Source organism: Parasteatoda tepidariorum, chromosome 3 (genome assembly GCF_043381705.1).
Source record: "Parasteatoda tepidariorum isolate YZ-2023 chromosome 3, CAS_Ptep_4.0, whole genome shotgun sequence".
Lineage (NCBI taxonomy): Eukaryota > Metazoa > Arthropoda > Arachnida > Araneae > Theridiidae > Parasteatoda > Parasteatoda tepidariorum.
Genome location: NC_092206.1, coordinates 77,533,712 through 77,556,268, shown reverse-complemented (window position 1 = coordinate 77,556,268; position 22,557 = coordinate 77,533,712). Strand labels below are relative to the sequence as shown.

At 28.9% G+C, this 22,557-nt stretch overlaps 1 protein-coding gene across 4 annotated transcripts in view; it reads right to left on the bottom strand.

Moving 5' to 3' along the window:
• LOC107445619 (netrin receptor UNC5C) overlaps positions 1-22,557 on the bottom strand; it is a 166,214-nt gene that overhangs the window by 35,531 nt on the left and 108,126 nt on the right. For all 4 annotated transcript variants that reach the window (XM_071178866.1, XM_071178867.1, XM_071178868.1 and 1 more), the window contains exons 4-5: positions 20,456-20,740; positions 5,321-5,488 (exon numbers count right to left, since the gene is read on the bottom strand). In XM_071178866.1, the coding sequence (XP_071034967.1) occupies positions 5,321-5,488; positions 20,456-20,740 (453 nt within the window). The remainder of the gene's footprint in view (positions 1-5,320; positions 5,489-20,455; positions 20,741-22,557) is intronic.

Below are 22,557 nucleotides of genomic sequence, written 5' to 3'. Positions count from 1 at the left end.
TTTTAATATACAAACAGTGCCAAATTTGAATATACATAAATTAATTATTGTTAAATCAGTGTATCTCAAAATATTGATAAAAATTGGCTGCTGATGTTGGCAAATTTAAAATTTTTAAAGACAGTTCACAGACAGTTGGTAAATTTTCTCTCAGTTAATAACTGTGCAAAGGATCAACATCATGCAACAATACATTTTAACAGAACTAATAACATTGCTATTTTCGAAAGAAAAACTCTAACTTTTACACAAATCCAAAACCTATTCCAGATTTGATTTTTGAATCGAAATAAACAAAGTTTTTTGTTTAAGAAACACAATTCTATTCAGAATTTTCTGAATGTCAGATAAAAATAACTTCACAAAGAGAAAACGCAGTCAACCTTGAATAATATTCGAGTTATCGAACAAACTTCAGATGTAGCAGCAAAAGTCCAAAAGAAAATTTGGCACAATTTCGCCTTCCATTCAGAAAATATCAACAAAAGACAGTAAGCAAAACGAAGGAAAAAAAAGTCGCCAAAATTGGCTAAACAGATTCCAGTTTTCCCTATCCATAGGGGAAAATACAACATTGTTATTCAAAGCGCGCATGCAACTCAATGGCCAATAGCTCAGACTTTAAAGAAGATGAGGAAAAGGAGTCCCTAATGAGAAATCGATGTTCCCTTTCTCTAGAAATGACGTTAAGACGCAAATAAGACGACGCCAACTCTTTTACCCTATTTTCCCAAAGCATCATTCCTCTATACCCGACAGCATACTTTAAAAGGAAGAAAGTACTAAACAGAATTCTTAATTACAGCAAGACACGAGGTGAAAATTTGACGACCAGATATAACGTCTCAAGAGTGTCCCTTACACTAGTATGAGCTACGAGTGTTGAGAAAGTATTCAGCTTTGAGGCTGCTCTCTTATATAATGTGTTAAATAGTTTAACATGTAATCATGAATGTGGTTGATCGGTATGTTACATCATTCAAAAGAATTTTCTGTAGTAACTTGAGACGCATAATAATAGTTACTCTTGTTTCTCAGAAGAATAGTAAATTTCACTTCTTTCATTTTATTTTATTTTATTACTGGCATTGAACAGCCGACCCAATTATGAGTTTGCGTTTTTCATTGTTCAACTTCGTATCCCTTTAATTTTGAACTCAACCCAAAAGACAAGGGAACTCATGGACGAAGCATTAGGACAATTTTGTACTTCGTGGAGGACTTTTCAATGAAACTAACCAGCATTTGCGTTACATGGTGCGGAACACCACGAAAACCTCTCACGGTCATACTACTGAGGATATTTTATGTCTGCAATGTCAGAAATCGGAAACAGAATTTGCATCGACTAGCCACCGTTGGGATTCGAACCTGGGTCAATTTATAGAGAGACGAACGCTCTATATCCTGACTCACAGCTGCTCCAACTTTTTTTATTATGCTGATCTGCTCAATAAAAATGTTGTTTTTCATGTTGAAGGAAATGTAAAAAGTAATGAAACCTTGCATTGTTAAATATTAAAGCCTCAATAATTATTTTTTTTTTTGGTAATTAGAACCAGATTAATTTAAAATTATCTTAGAATTATTTTATGCAACGGTAAATTATAGTTATTGCTGAAGCAAAATATGGAACCTAATATTGACGAATGGGGGGAAGAGAGGCAGAAAGAAAAAATGCTGTGAGGAAAAGAAAAAAAACTGCTCTAATCCACGTCCGATAAAATTTCTTAGAAAATCCCTTATCTAGAATTCGGATAAGGAAGATGAACTCAGCGTCTTGGCAAACTGACAGTTCCGTCCCCGCATGATGACCCCATCCCCCGACCTTGTCCACTTTTATCGCTTGTCCCAATCTAGGAAGAGTGAGAGAAAAAAAAAATGGGTGACAGCGGCATCTGGTGGTGATGTTATCAGACCAAAAGATTCCCTCCCTGTCCTCTACAATTGTGCTTTATTTTCTAGCTTTCGACGACAGCATTGAAAAATCCAGTATTATGTGAAGGAATTTAGGCGTAAAAAAATCTTTATGTCACGGGATTTTCCGTGATTTTCGACGAGATACGGCGTTAATATTTTCTTTGTGGAACTGAGTTTACTTCTAATAACTCGAACTCGGATCATAATCGCTGATGTTAACTGATAAATAGAATGATATTAATATCACTGCGTTTAACTTGGAAGTCAAAAACTATTTAAAAAAAGAATATAAATTTGAAGTTTTCTGTTTACTTGGAACATTAAATTTCGATAATAAGAGAAAATGAAAAAAAAAATAATAATAATAATAAATGAGGAGAAAAAAAAGCGGAAATTTAAGCAATCATTGGGTACATATCATGTGAAATTAATGTCTTTATTTGCTAATTATACATATTATTCAATTGTATTCCTCTACATTTTTTTTTTTGCCTTTATTATAATAACTAATTTAGATTCAGATATAATAATAACATAAAAGAGATTTAAAATTAATTAAAAAGTAAGAGCTTTGAATTCTACCATATTAAAGGTTAAATGTTTTAGATAATAAAAAATAATTTAAAAAATCTTTTAGTGAATTACACTACAATATTTTAGTAAAATTTCGTAATTCAAATTGTAACTTTTTGAACTATAACGGAATTCAACACAATTGAAAATAATTGTTTCAATATTTTGAAAAATTCAATAAAAACAAATAATAAGCTTAATAAACTTAATAGAAATCTTCAAATTTTATCGTAATTTATTTGCACATATTTAAATTAAGCTAAATTTATATTAATTTTTGAATAATTAAATAAAAATAAACATTGAAATAATTTAATTATGATTTCATTTTTAAATATTTTTATTGAGAGTAGCTGAAGCCTTAGTTTGAAATAAAAGAAAATGTTTGATTAGAAATAAAATAAAGAATAACACAAAAATCACAGGAAAACTTAACATAAATTTAATCAATATATAATAACTAATTGTATTCAATTAGCTTGGTATATTTAATTTAAATAAAAGAGAAAAATATTTTGATATAAATAATAAACGAAAGAAAAGAATTTCAAGAATTTTTGACGTAATAATTACTATACATTCGAATATCATGCCTGAGAAATTATGATTTTTTTTAAATTATTTAAATATAAAAACTTAGAATTATAATGAGAAACAATTTATTTAAAATATTAAAAAAATAATAGTTCAGTGAATATTTTTATTTCATTAAAAAATTTACTTTCTAAGAATGTTACAAAATAATCATTACATCTAATGAAAAAGATAAGAAAACTTTAAGAGTGATTGGATACTTAAGTTCAAAATTTTAAAAAAATACCTATATAAGGTATAAATTCATTTAATGTCCTTCTAGAGAAGGATAAGCAAAGCATGCAAAAGTAATTTTTGAGCACTAATATTTCTTTTAATAAAGTAAATAAAAAATTCTAAAACTGTTTAATGTTCGAAAATAAAACATATTAATTTAGAGAATCAAATTTAATGACAAATAGAATATGATATTATTTATAAAGCTTATAAATAAACAAAATTAAAATAATAATGAGTTATAAAAATATTTATTATTTGAAATTACTGAAGGAAAAACTTAATTTAGTAACATACTTTATTTATAAGTAAGAAAACTATACGAATGTTGTCATGTGCTTAGAAACTAAAAAAATACTAGAAATATTTTAGCCAAATGTCACAACTTTTTCCCACTGATATAATTCATAATTAATTTAGTTTTATAAAAAAAAAAATAAAAAAAAGGAAGATAAAAAAAATTAAATGAGAAAGCATCTGAAAACTTCCTCACGTAAAAAATACAGAGGTTAAACAGAAAAAAAAGATGTATAATAATTATGACATCCCGGTAATAACGTCACTTTCCTCCCCCCCCCCCGACAGATGTGCGGAGGAATTTGCGCATCTATCCCGACCTCATATGAAATGCATACCTTGAACACCAAAGAAGTCACGTGGCTTATTTTGGTATGCTAGCCGTTGTCCAGGTTGTGAAATAACATCACAGTAATTACACTGTTATAAGAGAAGCCTGATTGTTTAAGCGTTAATATTTCTAAGTCATAGACAGGCATAGCACCATTTTTTTGTGAGAATTGTTTGATTATGGAGGCAGAAAATTAGATTTAGGTTTATTCAGTATTGACTAGATCTTATATTCAACTGTGGTGTAATAATTACTACCTTTAAAGTTGTAACTGTTTAAAAACGTATGATAAAAAATATGGCTTTCATTTGAAAACTATCATAGTTTAAAAGAATTGCGATCTGAAGGTATCGTAATGGTTATTTAATTGATAACTAATTAATTATTTCATGACATTTAATTGATTTAAGAAGAAGTTTAATAACGGGGGAAAAAGTAGTAAAAAACACACTTTTTAAATTGTTATTTTCTTTAAATATAGCATAAAAATTAATCCATATTAAAAGATTTTTATAAATTAAAAAATTATCGGAAAGATTTTGTATGTAGTGTAGGGAGATAATATTAAAACGCAATAATGATCTAAAATTTTGGAGATAAAAACTTAATGCTTAAAAATATTTTAAATTGTCTTAAAAACATTTTAACTGTTATAAAAATTACTCATAACCATACTAAAATATATTTTTAAAAAAAATATTTCATGAACTAAAATCTCTTACTGTACTACTATTTCAATTTTTGTTTTATTTTAATTATTAAAAATTAATAGCATGAAACTGATTATCGTATAAGTATAAAAGAAATTATTTGAATTGTAATATAATTACTGGCATTTTACTTCACAAAAATGATCCCTCTTTCAAAAATTTTGATTTAAAAAATATATAACTGAATCTCAATTGAATTGAGCATTTGGTGCCTTCTTAAAGTACAGTGTAAAAATAAAAATTTATCAATTAATGCAATACAGAAATAATTTAATTTTAGTTTATAATTTTACTTTTTTTCGAACAACAGTAATTCGGTTATTTTTCTCTCGTTTATTTTCTATTAGATCTCGATTCCAACTGTGTGAATTCCAACTCTCAATTCCAACTTGAAAAAGTAAGTAAGAAGCCCTAAATATTTAACTTTAATCGGATAAGACAAATTTTATTTAAAACTTGATTTCAGTATCTTAAAACTAATAAACTTAATCATTCTTTTTTCACTTTTAGACAAACAAAAAAAAGTCTTAACGTATTTTTTGAAAAAACTATCCTAAACTTTGTTAGGGAATAGAGGTCATGTGTCTCATCTGAAACTGCCAATTTGGCGACTCCTGCCTTGATAAAAAAAATTAGTACATTTTCACTGAAAACGATATTAGTAAACAAATTAACTTACCGGGACAAAGAGAAGTGCAATCAGTCTTTTGAAGAGCATCACCAGAGCAAGGTCGGCCACCATTCAGCGGTGCTGGGTTCGTGCATAAGCGCGACCTTTGCTGAGATCCTCGACCACACCGGGCAGTGCATTCTGACCAAGGGCTCCAAGTAGACCATCCCCCATTCACTACAAATAAGAAACAAAACAAATGTATAACAAAAATATGGCACCGAGAAAAAAAATCAATTTAGATGCATTCATATTCTCAACTACAGAAAGATAACAAGTTTTTCAAAAGCAATTTTTATGCAGAAATAGTCATTAGGAAGTTACACGGAAATCATTGATTACATTCATTAATTTCACTCAGTTGAAAAACATGTTAACCACAACAAGGAGTAATCATTTATTTCATTTATAAATGCAGTAATCATGTAGCTTGGAGTAATCATTTATAAATGTATTCAGACTAGAGTTAAAAATGACCAATGAAGAGGGCTTAGACATTTAAAGTGATTTACTACGTTAAAAAGAGAGGATATTAAAACTTTATAATTTATATCTAAAAAAAAACCCTATGATATACTGTAGAAAAACTCTATGGAATGTTGGAGAATAATAAAATGTATTCATAAATTCGATGTTCGTAGTGAGTAAGTTATTTATACTTAACGTAGGATTCTTACTAAAGTAATGTTTTTCTTACTTACTTATATTCTATTCTATTTCGATAAATACTATTCTATTCTATTCTATTCTATTTCGATATAAAACTTATATTCTATTTCGGAAATAACTTGGACGTTTTTCTTGTTTATAACGAAAACAATATAAAAGACATTTTAAATATTTTGTTTTCATTCCGTTAATATTAATTTATTCCACTTTTTTTAAACAAAATTAGCAATTAATTGAGGTTTAAATTGGCAAATTCTCTAAAAATAATAAGTAGAGATATGTTAAAAAACTCTTTTTTTTAAAATGAAACTGGGGTATCTTACATCCAAGCCTAACTGGGATTATGGAATACCTACCAAAATACCTAAAGGGACACTCTGGCTCTTCCTGTCATTTCAGATATAAGGTTCTAAATATACTTTACTCTAAAGTTAACACAGAAATGATTAAATAAGTACTGAAATTGGACTAACTTATGAAGTCAGAAATACTCAACACTTTCAGTAAGTTATTTTTTGAATTATAAGGCAACAAAAAACAAGGGGGGGGGGCAAATAGGCCCTATCCGATTTTCTAAAAATAAATATTGTAATATAATTGGGTTTTTATTACCAGAATTATGTTATTGCTTTTTCGGAAATCTCATAACCATACAGTACAATAATTTTACCAGAATTTTTTCCATGTATAACAACATATAAATTGGCAACATAATACTACCCTAAGTCAAGAATAACACCATAATTTTACAAAAATCGAAAAAAATTATAATAATCCGGAAACTTATTATTTATAGATCCATGTAGATATTTCAATTCTATTGGCATTTTTATTTAAAGACATGAAGTTTTTATTTAATATTTAAAAAAAAAAATAGATGAAACTCCACATTGTATTTCAAAAACGCAATTTGTGAGAGTTATAGCAACAATGCTACCTCACCGCACTGTGTACAATTCACGCTCGTTTTGAAATATTTGGCATATTGAAATTCGATTACTGGATCTATTTCAAAATCCGGCATATTCGAGAGAGGGAAAAAAAGGAGTTACGTGCAAGCATGCTTTAACTATTCCAAAAGATCGGAAAACGGAAACCGGTGCAAGCTTCGACGAATACCGGAATACACAGCATGAACTCAACAATCAATAACGATGCATCAAAATAACTTCCTACGCTTTTTCTTATTTTGGGGAGGCGTTTTCCAGTTTTTTCCTGATCCTTTCCAAGAAAGAAGCGGATTTTAGATATGAGCTATTGATTTTAGTGTCAATAACAAAATGCCCACGTGGATTGGTGAGAAATGAGCTATAAGAAAGAAGTTGATGATCTAGCAATTTATTCATGTATGTTCTTTACAGATCATGAATAAAAAAAAAGTTTTCTACAGAATGAGAGTCAGAATTTCGGCGTCAATAGGTACTGATTTTTATGGGCATATATATTCTCGTCCAAGTTGTACAGATATTAAATTCTTTGAAATATAAATCACGAATAAAAAAATGAATGTTTTCTGCAGAATGAGCGTCGGAATTCTGACGTTAAAGTTGACGTGATTTTTATGAGCATATATATTATCATCAAAGATTTACAGATATTAAGTTCTTTGAAATATAAATCATGAATAAAAAATTAATGTTTTCTACAGAATGAGCGTCGGAATTCTGACGTCTATAGGTACTGATTTTTATGGACATATTCTCTTCAAAGTTTTACAGATATTAAATCGTTTGAAATGTAAATCATGAATAAAAAGTAAAGTTTCTTACAGAATGATTATCTAAATTCTGGAGTTCATAGGTACTTATTCTTATGGACCTATAATCTCTTCAAGGATTTACAGATCTTTAAATTGCAAATCGTTTAAAATGCAAATCGTGAATAAAAAATAAAATTTTTTAACAGAATGAGTGTCAGAATTTTAGAAAAATTTCAGAACACTGTATATATTTTTGGATCAAGCAATAAAAAAAATTGATGATTTTGAAATTTGAAACTACAACTTCAGATGAATCGGTTGCATTCATTTCTTTAGAAAGAATTTTCAAGTGACAAAAGAACGAAATACTACCTTAAAAATAATTTGAGCAAAGAAGAAAAGAAAAAACTGGATTGCAAAGCGTAAAAATTTCAGAATTCACAAATTTCCCGTAGCATTAGTTTCAGTATATTTTAGCTAAGCAAACATAAGCGTATCACTTTCTCTAGCTTTAAGACACGCTAATAATAAGGGAAGAATGCTGAAAGAATCTTTTTTCTTTTCTGGAGACAGAAAAAAAAGGGGGGATTCCCGGGAGCAAACTACTTTTTTTGGAGAATTTTTTAAAGAACAATTTTTTATGCTCAGTACCTAAGATAAGATTGTGTTACGCTCCTTGATAAGCTTTGCAAATTAGTTCCAAAATAACCCACATCTTTATTATTTGTTTTTAAAAATTTGAAATAGCGCAAAATGCTTGTTTTGAAATATTTACGATTTTGTATTGAACAAATAAAACAAATTAAAAAGTTTTTTAATACATTTTCTGTTTGCAAGCGTATTGAAAAGGAGAAACTAGCTTTTGACAGAATAATTTTTGAAAAGGAGGAAATATATAATCAAATTTTCAAAAGCGTAAATCGTAAAAGGGAGTCCTTAAAAGAATCTTTACTATTTTTACTCCACTTTTTTAATCTAATTTTATATACTGATTCTAGGTTTAAAAAAAAAATTTTTTTTTTCCTTTTTTAAAGTATATGTGTAATATGTGCAATGTATCTGTATTATGTGTCATGAAATATAAAATAATAATAAACAGTATTTATAAAAAGTTTATTGATAATTTTGATTNCTTTTTTGCTATATCTAATTTTATATACTGATTCTAGGTTTAAAAAAAAAATTTTTTTTCCTTTTTTAAAGTATATGTGTAATATGTGCAATGTATCTGTATTATGTGTCATGAAATATAAAATAATAATAAACAGTATTTATAAAAAGTTTATTGATAATTTTGATTTCTACTTTTTAGTCCTTTATTTATTTACTTTTTCAATATTTTAAGTCATTCGTCTTATTTTTTATTTTTAAATTTGACTCTACTAATTAAAATATTTTGCAATTTTTTTAAAATTTTTTCTACGAAAGCTACTTTTAAAAGTAAAGCATTTAAATTATACTGCTATTATTATTTCTCAAATGCAAATTCAGTAAAAAAAATAATAATAATAATTTTTATGTATATTTAAACTATGACACTCTTTCATTTGTTTTTACTGACTTCATATTAGTAATAAAATAAATAAATAAATAAATGGGAGAGAGTATACGACATGTATGTGTTTGTTTCTTCATTATATCTTTTTTGTAAGCATACTAATATCAAAAAATAAGATGTAATAAGCAATAACTTAAAATCCAGTAAAATTTTTACGCTTGCAATCCTTGCAAATTACCCTCAAAATGTTTATGCATTATCTTCAGTCTTAAATAATAATTATGCATCAAAAGTTTTTAGAACGAATAAAACTGGAAAAAAAATTGAATGAATGCTGAAAACGACTAACATAACCATAAAAAATTTATTGTAACTGACTACTTTTTTGTTGTTCCTCATAAAAATGTGTGGTTTTGGTTGAATATTATAGATAATAGGTTGTTTGAATTCCAAAGACATAAAAAAAACTACTATGATTATAAAATGATCATCTTTTTCCTATAAATCTCAATTTTAAAAATAAAAAAATAAAAAACTTTATCTGCAACCGTAATAAATGAATAATTATATTTTATTCATTTTTCTTTGAGTTGTGAAATTAAAATTGTATGCATTAAGAGCAATAACAGAGTCACAATAATGCAATAATGTTCTCATTATTAATTGCATAAAATTCGATTTAATATATATATATATATTCATAAACTTGGGCAAAATGTTAATAAAATGAAATTTTATTACCATGTTCAAACACATTTAGCACTTTTTCATCTTTTCTCAATAAATCTCAATTTTAAAAATAAAAAAATAAAAAACTTTATCTGCAACCGTAATAAATGAATAATTATATTTTATTCATTTTTCCTTGAGTTGTGAAATTAAAATTGTATGCATTAAGAGCAATAACAGAGTTACAATAATGCAATAATGTTCTCATTATTAATTGCATAAAATTCGATTTAATATATATATATATATTCATGAACTTGGGCAAAATGTTAATAAAATGAAATTTTATTACCATGTTCAAACATAATTAACACTAACGTCACAACTAAAAAAGTCAATTTAAATACAATCTTGCCAATTTTGTCTAGAGCAATCGCTTTCCAATGAGGTCACCCGGGTTCGAATACATTCGACGGTTGGTCGTTACGAATTCCGCACCCAGCTCGCATCGATCAAAGTGCTTACGTAAAATATCCTCAGTGGTAGACATGGTTAAGAGTTCCCTTGCCGTTACGCTAACCATGGAAGGTTTTTGTGGTTTTCCTCTGCAAGTCACGCACATGTGAGTTAGTTCCATCAAAAAGTCCTCCATGAAGGCAAAATTTCTCTCAATACTTTGATATAGGAGTTCCCTTGTCTTCCGGATTGGGTTCAAAATTGGAAGGCTACGGAGTAGAACATTGGTAGCCGTAAACTCAAAATTGGGTTGGCTGTTCAACGACGGTTATAAGAAAATTAAAAAAATATTTCGCCTATTTATCTCTCCTAATAAACCAGAAGCCACACATTCGACACAAATATGTTTTTTATGGATTTAAATTACACTGCAAATCATTCTTGAATTTTATGTAAGGAAAAAAACCAATAGTTTTTATAATCTCAGATTTAAAAAAAAAATCTATTTAATTTTGAGTAGAAAGAAAATGTAATGAAGGACGAGAAAATTATAAATATTTTCTAATATACTTTAATTTTATTTTTCCCTCTTACCTTTTGCCCGAAATCACGTGGGAAAAAGAAGATGGGAGTAACTCAGACGCGTGCCGCCCATGACGTGAATATTAATAAAGTGTTCGGCTACCTGAGAGAATTTTTAATAAAAAATAAATAAGTTTGACTCGTACATAAAATAAAATAAAAAGCAACTGCAAATTCGAAGGCGGCATAAAAATAATCTTTGAGAATAATCTGTTGAGATTACAGAGCTTGGCGGCGTGCAGCGTTTTTATTACTTTTTTCGACGTTTATTTTCATTTTACAGGGTTGCTGTAAGTTTTTTTTTTCTTTCTAAAAAGTAAAAATACCTGGTATGGAATAATATTCATAAATCTGGATGCGAACAAGTATTATCAATTGAATTTATAATTTTGTTTTCTTCTTCTGATTTCAGTAGTTGAAAATATGTTTCTAAATTATCAATTAAAGTCGTTATTTAATGTATGGGTGATTCTCACGAAACATGACAATTCACTGTCTCTTGCTCCAAGATCTAATACTATAATACTAAAAGAATTCTTTTTTTTTAAGAAAAAATTAATAAATAGCATTGCTGTTAGCATTTTAAAATGACTTTGCACTAGCATTGACTGTTTTGTAATAATTTGTTTGTCCCATGAAAATCTGTCATTTTCCTGGCTACTTTTATTTAGTGATTTATAACCAAAATAGATAGCGCCAGGAATCAATATCTTATGTTAATCGAGTGATTAGATACCCTCCTATCTGAACATGTCTTGTTGCATGAATAAAGAACCAATTTTCTGGCTCAAAATCCTTTTCAAAAGATTTTTCAAGGTGAGAAGGTTTTTATGCTGTCATTTTCCAAGCTTCTTGAAATCATTTATAGCAAAAACTACATAGATTTATCTGAGTTATTTTAAGAAATTCTGTTGTTTTCTGCAGACGTCTCAGGCTAAAATATTAAATTAAAGTAAAGTTATATGCTATAAAATGGCGAATTTGTCATTATCCTGGCTGTCATTTTCCTGGCTTATGTATGTCAGGACATTGAAGTTTTACCAAAAATTCTTTTTAACTGCTAATACTGTAAAAAGGGAAAGCAAATATTAACCTAATACCAAGTTTATGTATGATTGTAATATGCTTGGATGTAATCAAAGTTATTTCTTTATTTAATGATTGATTATTATACACAATTTTATTCTGTACATATCAGCAACAAAAAATGTTAATTAATTTAAGCAATTTATGGTCCATCTAACATAAAGTCTTAAGTTGAGTTACTTACTATTAACTTAAAATGACTGTTTTTAAACTTCTATGGTAACATGTCATTTTCCTGGCATTCAAGATGTGGGGAATTTCTATTTTATTTTTTTCCTCGAGCTACAATAAACTACACTGCTGTCTATAAGATATTAATAAGTGTAGCTAAAGAAGTATACAAAAAAAAATTTACATTATTTTGAAGACTTTTAATTTGAAGAAATTTTATGGTCCTAATTGTCATGTTTCGTGAGAATCACCCATATATTTTTTTCCGGATTCCCAAGCATATGGCGAAATGCTTTATTTTTATTTCAGTATTCTATAGAAATAAAAATTTTAAATTATTTCTTAATAATATCCTTTATAAGAAAAATAAATTTTAAAAAAAAAAAGGAACGAAAGAAAAGGGAGCAATCTGTACCATCATAATAAAAAGCTTCAATAAATATCTAACGTCCATAGATAACAAAATAAAATCCCAAAAAATAACCAATATTCCTGGGTATTCCCAGTATTTCTATAAGTCCCGATAAGTACTTAACTTTTTTATATTACAAAACAGTTCCAATTCGAACACATCGAAAAAAATTCCAGTTATTGGTTAGCAATATTTAAAGTCTTCTGAAAAAGTAATAATTAACGTATCTGCTTTCATAAATGTGTTCCAAATGCAATTGCAGAAATATGACATTTTGACCGTAAATTAAAAATTTTTGATTTGTTTCTTAAACACTTTTTAATGTTTCAGAAACGTAAGAGAAGTATAGCAAACAGACAAGTTTCCTTTTTTCTGGAAAAAAAACAGGAATGGAATTTTAAAAAAATTTCTTTTAATTTGCAATTGGGTATGGTGTTATAGTATTACTTAATCAAGGGTGTTAGGTATAACAGTTATACCTAACACTCTTCATAAAGATAATCGAAAAATGTAATATTACTTCCTTTTCCATTACTTCATCGAGTAGCCAGAACGAATTTAATAATTAAATATCATTATGTTGCAAAAAATTCAAAGCAATAACATTCGGGATAAAGACATGTTATAATAAAATTATAAAATATACACCGGCAGCAACGATATTGTTAACATTCTTTTGCTTTTTTGCATAAACATTAAAAAGAAAGATCTAAATTTCGAAAAATTAAAATTCGGAATAAATACTATTTCTCAAAACGCAATTACTTTACAACTCTGTTTCATAATTTTGTGTAAAGGAAACATTATTTACGAACACACTAAGTTTAAAAAATGTGCACTTCACCCGATGTATTAAATTCTCTAATCGAAATTTAATGTTAATTTGAATTCCTCCATCTTAACGAAATGGAAGTCAAAAAACATTAGAGATACATTACAGTACATTAAAAATGCATAAAGGATCTGGAAAAATCATTAGCTATAAGATGGCATAATAGAGTGATATAGGTACTATAAAAAGTTTAATAAAATGAGTGAAATTTTGCCTCGTTCAATTAAAATTGAATGAAATGTTAAGAGCAATTTCTTAAGAAATGGAAGGGGATACCCATATAAGCCACGCTTAATGCACTTCTTTTCATTCGATTGATTATTTCTTAAATCACCATTACATTTCTGCAGCATAATAACCACATAATTCATGTATTAACGTTTTCTAAACTTCATTTTAAACCTTAATTTTACTTTTTCTAAACCTTTTTGAGCATCTTGGGAGGAACTGTTATATCGCTAACAAGGTATTGTAAGTAATTAAGTAGAGTAGATTGAGTAGAATAAGGTAGGAAGGATAGTAGATTAAGTAGATTTATTAAGATGCTGCAGAGAAGAGTAGATTTGGACACACTTTCGGTGTATTGAATCCAAGATCCACAGGATTTCTTTTTTCCGATATTGAGATCATTTAATGGTACATTAAGGCCAAAATTCATACGATTCATAATAACCACATAATTCTTGAATTAATCTTTTCTAAACTTCATTTTAAACCTTAATTTTAATTTTTCTAATCATTTCTGAGCATCTAGGGAGGAACCGTTATACTGCTAACAAGGTATTAAGTAATTAAGTAGAGTAGATTGAGTAGAATAAGGTAGGAAGGATAGTAGATTAAGTAGATTTATTAAGATGCTGCAGAAAAGAATAGATTTGGGCACACTTTCGGTGTATTGAATCCAAGATCCACAGGATTTTTTTTCGAGGTTGAGATTATTTAATATATATATGACATATTAAGGTCAAAATTCATAGGATTTCTCATTCTCAAAAAAAAAATCTGTTTACTTTTAAACCATAAAATCAAAACATTGATTCATAATACCGTACAAAGTTGCTGCAATTTTATAAGGTTTTTAATGTTGATATATTTCCGTTAAAACTAAATTGTAACACACTAGAACACTGATTATCCGACTATCGATCATACGACACTTCGATTATTCGATACCCCTTCAAGATCGTTATTAAAGATTCCGAACACATATTTCATCATGATTACTGCTAATGTTCCCCAATTACTGTGGTTTTTTGGACCTTTTCCATTAAACCCGTAATTCAATTCAATCCGATTACTGTTGAGACAACAAATCCAAAATTCGGTAAATGAAAACTACAATTAAACGGAAATTATATTGAATTATTATTTTTCATAGAAAAATTATACGCAAGTAAATGTTTCCTTTTCATTATAGTCGCTAAGTAATATACTTATAGTTAAAGGCTTATGCAATTAAAAAAAAAAAGAAATAAAATAAACAGCTATTCCGTTCATCCGACAATTTCGATTTTTTGACCCCTGATTTTGTGGGTGTCGGATTACGAATTATTGAGGTTCTACTGAACTGTATAACCGAATTTAAAATAGTTAATTTAAAATGGTTTTTGGCTAATTCAACATGGTTAACAAGCTCTTTCGCCAAGGAAAATAAAAAACGACACTTGAAGTAAAGTTATAATTTTAAACTCTATATGCAATCTTGCCATTATAAATTATCTAAGCTTTAGAACGGACAAATAAATATTTTAAAAGTAATTTTAAAAAAAATTTTCAAGTTGCTAATTTGGCGATATTCTCTCACCTAGATTAAAGTTATCAAAATTAATGCCTTATCCTCATTTTTTTGAAAATTTTTACGAGCCCAGATAATGCAGCATTGAAATAAGTTTTTGAAACTAAAAAATTAGATCTCAAACACTTTTCATTTTCTCAAAACTGTGGTTTTATTGACGTTTTATGCCATTTTTTTAAATAAACATAGAGGGTGCTGGCTAAAGATAGGCTAAACTTAACCAAACAGTCATGAGTAACTGATGCAAATTCACAGCAGTTATGAAAATATTATATTATTCATACTGTTTAGAAGAATTTCTTCAGAAAGCATGAACAATAAAATTTTGAAAGAAGGATAAAAAAAAAAACTACAACTTTTGATCGCCATTTCAATTTAAAAGTGTCTAAACGAAAGTTACGCTGACTTTCACTTATCGCGTTGAAACTGCACATTTTTAACGGAAACAATGAATTAATTTTTAGTTGAGCCTGAACACGAAAGAGATAGTGTAGTTAAATTTCAAAAATCCTTACATTACATCTTAAAATTAATTACAAAGCCATTTTCGTATTCATTTTAAATGCTTTACTTTCTTTTTATAGCTCATAAAGTTGCTTCATTAATTACGTCTCTTTTTAAAATAAAAACAAAGAGAGCTGTAGCGAATGATATCATTCATCAGCGTAAAACATGATCTTAAACTTTACTTTTTTAAAAACCCTTGCTTCATTTAAGTAAATGTCAGGAAGAATTAAAAATTTTATTAAATAAGAGCGGCTAAATATCTCGCATATTTTTCTCTTTTAAATTAATATTTGTATTTAATTTGACGCTAAGGAAAAGCCATCTCGGTTTAATATGTAAAGAAAAAAAAGAATGTTTCATTAAGTTTTTAATTAGAATGGGTTGCTATGCAATAAAACGTAGGATAAGAAGAATTCAAAAATTTATTATTGTCAGGTTTCGGTTTTTTAAAAACTGAACTAGTTGCTTATCTTTAATGCAAGTGTTTTGAAGTAGTTATTTAGATTTTTCATTGTATTTCATTTGTTGTTTCTTTTCCCATTCAGATTACTTTCAAATAAGTAAACTCATAAACTCCCTAGATAAGACATTAATATTCGATTTTTGAAGTAATAGAGATTCGAAAAAAGGTTTAAATTGTAAATATTGATGTAAAGTATCTTTCTTTACAATCAGCAAATAAAAATAGAGAGCATAGAATAAAAATATGATCCTTTATTAATGAAAAATAGAAATCTCGAGCTAAAATGGAATAGTTTTATCAAAATATAAATAAAATTATTCATTAAAGTTTCATTTTTGCAAAATAATATATTTATTGTACGTAAGCAGATTTATTAAAAATAAAGTACTTTTTCTTTTTTGTAACAACAGTCCCCTGAAAAATATTGCAAATGTTGCAATTATCGAAAATGTTGCAATTTATATTTGCATATAAGTCGATATTTTCCAGTTGCAGTTTCGCATTGCACGTAGCGCCACTCATTGAAATGTTTTATTTACAAAACAATAACAAAACATTATTAATGTTGCAATATTTAACGATTCTGTTTTGTAAAAAGAAAGCTCTTTTTAAAGATTGATTTTCTAGAGTTGTACAGTTTTCTAAATTTAAAAAGAAATGATAAACAAATAGATTTACATCAATTTTTAAATTTTAATAAAAGAATAAAACAAAAACTGGCCAATAAAATCGTGTGACTTTGTCCATGCGTAATTATTGAGTAAAGAAAAGAAAAACTTGTATAATTTTGCTTTGTTGAAAAAGTATATATATTCATTATAGAAAGAGTTATTGGAAATTTAAGAAGCAAAACTTTTCTCTGAACTTTTTATTTTGTTTGTTGATACACAGTAAATAACAAATTGGCAATATGAATGTATTTTTAAAAATATCAATTTTTCTGGAAAATGATCCTTTACCCTTCAAATTTTTTTTAAAAAAAGTTTTGCTATTCAGGTTATAGCAAACATAAATAAAACGTTGAAACTATTTGTCTAAATGGCCATTTCTCATTCTAAAATTTATTATCAATAAAAATTCTTGCTTGCTTTCCCCCAAAGCTAGATGGGTTTTCTCTGTTATTAAGATTCTAGATAAAATTGTACTGATTTTTATATGCTTCACACTATTTTCCCATTAAATAACATAGATTTTTTTTCTTTTCTTTTTTTAAATTCAGGAAAGCCTGCATCTAAAGATTCCACATAACAAATGTTTGGAGGGCTAGGTAATGAAGTTTTCCTGCAAACTTGTCAAAAAGAACTACAATTAAAAGTCAAAATTAATTTATTGAAAATGTTATCTTAATTTCATGGTGTTATTTAATTTTATTTTATAACCGTCGTTGAACAGCCGACCCAATTTTAGCTTTACGACTACTAATGTTCAACGCCGCAGCCTTGTAATTTTGAAACCAATCCAGAAGACAAGGAAGCTCCTGGATCAAATATTGGGAGAAATTTTGCCTCGGTGGAGTACTTTTTAATGGAACTACCCCACATTTGCGTTAATGGAGAGGAAAACCGCGAAAGCCACCCACTGTTAGTCTGACGGCAAGGGAATATCCATTTACCACTATCCCATGATTCGTTTACCCCTGAGGATATTTTACGTCAGCACAGTGGTCAAGCCGGGTGCGGAATTCGTATCGACCAGCCATCGCTGGGATTCGAGCCCGGTTCACCTCACTGGAAGGCAAACGATCTAACCCCTGAGTCACCACTGCTCTTGATTTTATTATTTAAATTCATGCTGGGCTTAAAAAAAGATCTATTATTGCACAAGCATTGCGGCCCTGCACAAAATTGTACTAGCACTTCTCTGCGACGCTCTGCATTTCTATGGAATATTATGGGAAAACCGTTTTTCTTTAATGCAGGAAAGTCTGCACCGAAAAAATCGTAAAAATGCAAGAGTAACTCTTACAGGGCCAGACAATTAAATTTTCGAGCAAACTTGTTAAAAAATAAATAAATAAATAAATGAATAAATAAAATACATATATTAAGAGGCTAAAATTAAATTAATCTAAGTATTCATAATCTTAATTTATTAAAGCTATTAATTTATTCTTGAAATTAATGCTGAAAAAAAAGTTCAATAAAAAATAATTTCTTTTTAATTTATTCACCCTGTGAAATTCTTTCGTATAATTATAATAATTGTTCTAACATTATAGCATCATTCCATTACTCTATTATAAATTATTAGTAAAAGAAGGGGGGGGGAAGGGAACGAGGAAAAATCACGGTGTTAACCGTAAATCCACTGGAATGTTACTTTGAACAATATATAAACTTTATTCTTATTTTCTATTTGGCGAAAAGGCGAAAGATGCCGCCAAATCGAACAAAACCGATGGTAAAAAATAAATAAATAAATAATTCAGCCAAATTATCCTGTAGGCCCTGAAAGACAGAAGACGGACGATGAGGTAATGAGCGGTCGGCACGAACACCCTTTGACCCCTACAAAAACTTAAATTCCCTTGTAAATACTATCCATTCTTTCTCCTCCCTAAGTGGCTCACGTGGTTAAATGAAGGTGGGGGGAAGGGTATTTAAAGGCGGGGGGCAAAAGCTATTCCTTCCCAAACAATTTTCTTTCCCACTGGTAGAACAACTTGCTGAAGAAAAAAAGAAATAGAAAAATTGAAAGAAGTGGGGTGGGAAGGGGATGCAGGTAAAGAAAAAGTGCCCAAAGGGTTGGAGTCTGTCATTAACGGGGTGGGGTAGGGGTAATTTCTGCAGCACGACTTCGTTTTAAGAGAAATGGATGATGCAGGTAAGAAAAGAAAGGAGTAGGTCAGTGTTTCTTTCGAACATTTTTTTTTTCTTTTCAACTTATTCTACAGAATATTAAGAACTTGACTGAAAAAGACTTTTTAATAAAATGAGAGTAAACTTTTCGGTAAGAGGATTTTATGTTAATTTTGATCTATTGGAAAAAACGTAGGAAAAATCTTGAGGCCTCAAATCTAGAGATGATTATTTTTTATGAAATTTTAATAAAGAGACAAAATGCCTTATTTAATACATTTTTACCATGTCTAAAAGGCCCGAAATAATTTTTATAAATTACTAAAGCTCACTTTTACTAATCCGATGGGAAACAAAAAATGAGGAAAACCACCAATTAGGTGGCTTAACTCGATAGAGCAGGACTTTCACATTGTTGTTCTTGTTTCTAAAGTCACACTTGCCTGCTCAGTGAAAACAAGCAAATTTAATGCAGAGGGTGTGTTTCTTGTTTTTCAATGGCGCCATCTATGGCCAAGAATACGTCTTCATCTACACATACACGTCACAGCCTGCTTTATAGGGCAAACCCATTCATACTTCCATTCATTCAACCACACATCGCAATTTTGACCTCAACCAAAGAACGATCAATCTCTAATTCAGTATCCCCAAAGGTATTGATTTGCTATGGGACCTCGGAGAACTTAGTGATCCGACAGATTTAAGATGCCCCAGTAACCATTTACTGCAAGGAGAGTCTTCGGCCGACGGGGATCAAACTCATGGCCTCTTGGATATGAGTCCAAAGCCCTACTAAGCATAGTTCCATATTGTAAACAAGAGAAACTGTAAAATCCTTGCTGTGGATGAGACGAGATGGTAAAGAGTACTTGGGACGCCCTTGCCCTGGAACAGGCTGTAGTGCTTTGAGAGAAGAATTATTATTTTAAGATAGTTTTCATTATTAAAATAGAATTAATAAAAACGCCGCTTTAAAATACAATATTTATTACTTAGAAGAGACGTAGTAAAATAGTGATTAGTTCATACATACTAAAACGGTGAAAATAGTTTTATATTAAAAAATATATATTGAGGTAAAAATATTTCTTATTGAAACGATCCTGTTCTGATTGGTCATTTTAATTAATGGGATGCAGGTTTCGTTCTTGACATATTTTCAATGTTCGCCAGTTTTAGTTTTCAATAACATACAACCAATTCAACCGTAAGAAGAAAAGTATACTCGATTTTAGATAGCTTTAAGTGGCATTTTGCAAGCTACTGCTTTTCAAGCGGCATGCTGCTTTTCAAGGTCTACGAAAATTCAAAATTTCTGAGAGCCAGAACAAACTTTTAGGAACCAGCAGTCTTAAAAGATTTAAATTTTCAGGTCATTTGGAAATGAAGTTAAACTTTGCTAAGCACAATTATTGGATATCAACCACAATTTTTTAAGATTCTCTGAATTCGAAGATCCCTGCTGTAATTGGCATGCAAATGTATGATTATAAGCAAAACTTACCATAAACTGTGAGTGTAGCCGTTTCACTATATCTGGAGCCAGCAGGATTCCTGGCCATGCATGTGTAGTTGCCCATGTCTGCCAACCGAACCACACTTATAAGCAGATTGCCTTCATTGGATATTATAAAGTTGGGATCTCGAGCAGTGTCAATTAGGTCTCCACTTTTTAACCATAATATCTCAGGAGGTGGCACGCCCTCTGGAGGAAGACACTGTAACGATATTTGTCCTTCAATGGCAACATGGGTGCTCAATGGTTGGTTTTCAAAATGTTTTTTCAGATCTAAAAATGAAAAGAGTTTTTCATGTCATTGCCATCTGGGAATTATTTTTGGAATAACGAAAATAAATTTTATCAAATTAATTTAATACATAACTTTATTAAATGAGAAAAAAAAACGATGATTTTTGAACATCACTCCATATTCTATTTACAAAACCTGTTCATATCATGCTTGATCAAAAATTTATTCTCAAAGGTGAGCTTGAAATGATTTAGAAAATATTTTGTTTCTATCATCATGATTATTCCAGAATTTTAACGGTCTGTTTCTTTTATATTGGGAAAAAAATCAGCTCTTAATTTTGTAATTTTTTTTTTTCGTGATTTTATGTGAAATCAGAAAGCCTAGTTTTCTGCTCAGACAATATGTGAAAGATCCAGTTTTTGTGTACTTGAGAAAAATCTATTCATCATTTTATTAATGTAGAATAAGTGTCTTTTTGAAAGAGAAAGAAGAAAGAATAAGAAGAATCTTTGAATTTTGAGGAAGAAGAAGAATGTTTGAAGAAGAAAGAATCTTTGAGAATCTGTGACAATAAGGAATAAAGTCTTGTTTTTTAGCGCTCTAGTAAAAAAAAAAAAAAAAAAAAAAAAAAAAAAAAAAAGATTAAACTTTGTTTTTGAGGTGTTGTACACTATAAAAAAAAATTCTAATCAAATTATGATAAAAAGTATCAGCAACCGTAAAGTTCATTTTTTAAAGAACGTGTTACGAAACCGCAATTTTCACAGTAATAATTACCGTAAAATCACGGAATCACTCTAACTAAATAAATACTGTAAAAATCAAGGCATAGTATTTTAAGGTTGAAATGAATTTTACGGGTAAAGTGGATTTTACGGATGATGCACGCGAAGTGCCGGTACGTTATACCGTAATTTGATTCAGAATTTTTTACAGTGTGGTTTTAAAATTAGAAATTAAAGACGTCATCGATTCTGCTTTTCATGTCAATTAATTTTTCATAAAAATTGTCTCTCTTTAAAATGTTAAAAACTTAAATAGAGGTTAAAATTAAGTGTATATTCTTATTCTTTAAGCATTTAAATTTTTCGCCAGCGTATATGAAAGGAGTCGTATGTTTTGTTTGCTTTATTTTCATAAATTACAATATATTTCAGGCGACAGTGCATCGATTTTTAAAGTTTAAATTATTAATGAAATGCGTCGATCAGACAACAAACATATAAAGCCTTTTGATCAAGCTTAGATTATAATGTGCATGCATGAAAATATAGCAAACAGAAATCACATAAAAGAGAAAGTCTTTGATTCCTAAATTTTCCTGGAAAACACACTCTAAAGAGGAAGATGCTTCCATTTTGAAGGGAAGCATTGAATTATTTGAAGTTGTTTCTAGTCTCTTATCTTTTATTAACATTCTCTCTCTTTTCCGTATAACAATATTTGTCGGAAATATATGAATAAATTAAGAGAGGAGGAGAACTGCCGACGGGTTGGCATTTCAATTTAGAAGCCCCGGGGAGGATTATTACCCTTATCATTTAGATAAGCTCATTTCAACAGGAATGAATTATTTGCGGGGGTGAGAATGTTCTCGAATGTGCGCTTTATGAATTGTTAAGTATGTAGGAAGAACATCGAAGGGGTTGAGTGCTGAAATATTTAGAATGAAATGCTCTTTTTGCATGGTAAAAGGATTAGGATTCAAATAAGACTCGTTCGATATTTTATCCATTTTGTCATATTTTTTTTTCTTCTGTTTAGTATTAGTCTATAAAAATAGAATTAAAATTTCTTTTATGTCATATCGATAAATTTATTTACTTTAAGTTGAATAATTATTTGTTTCAAG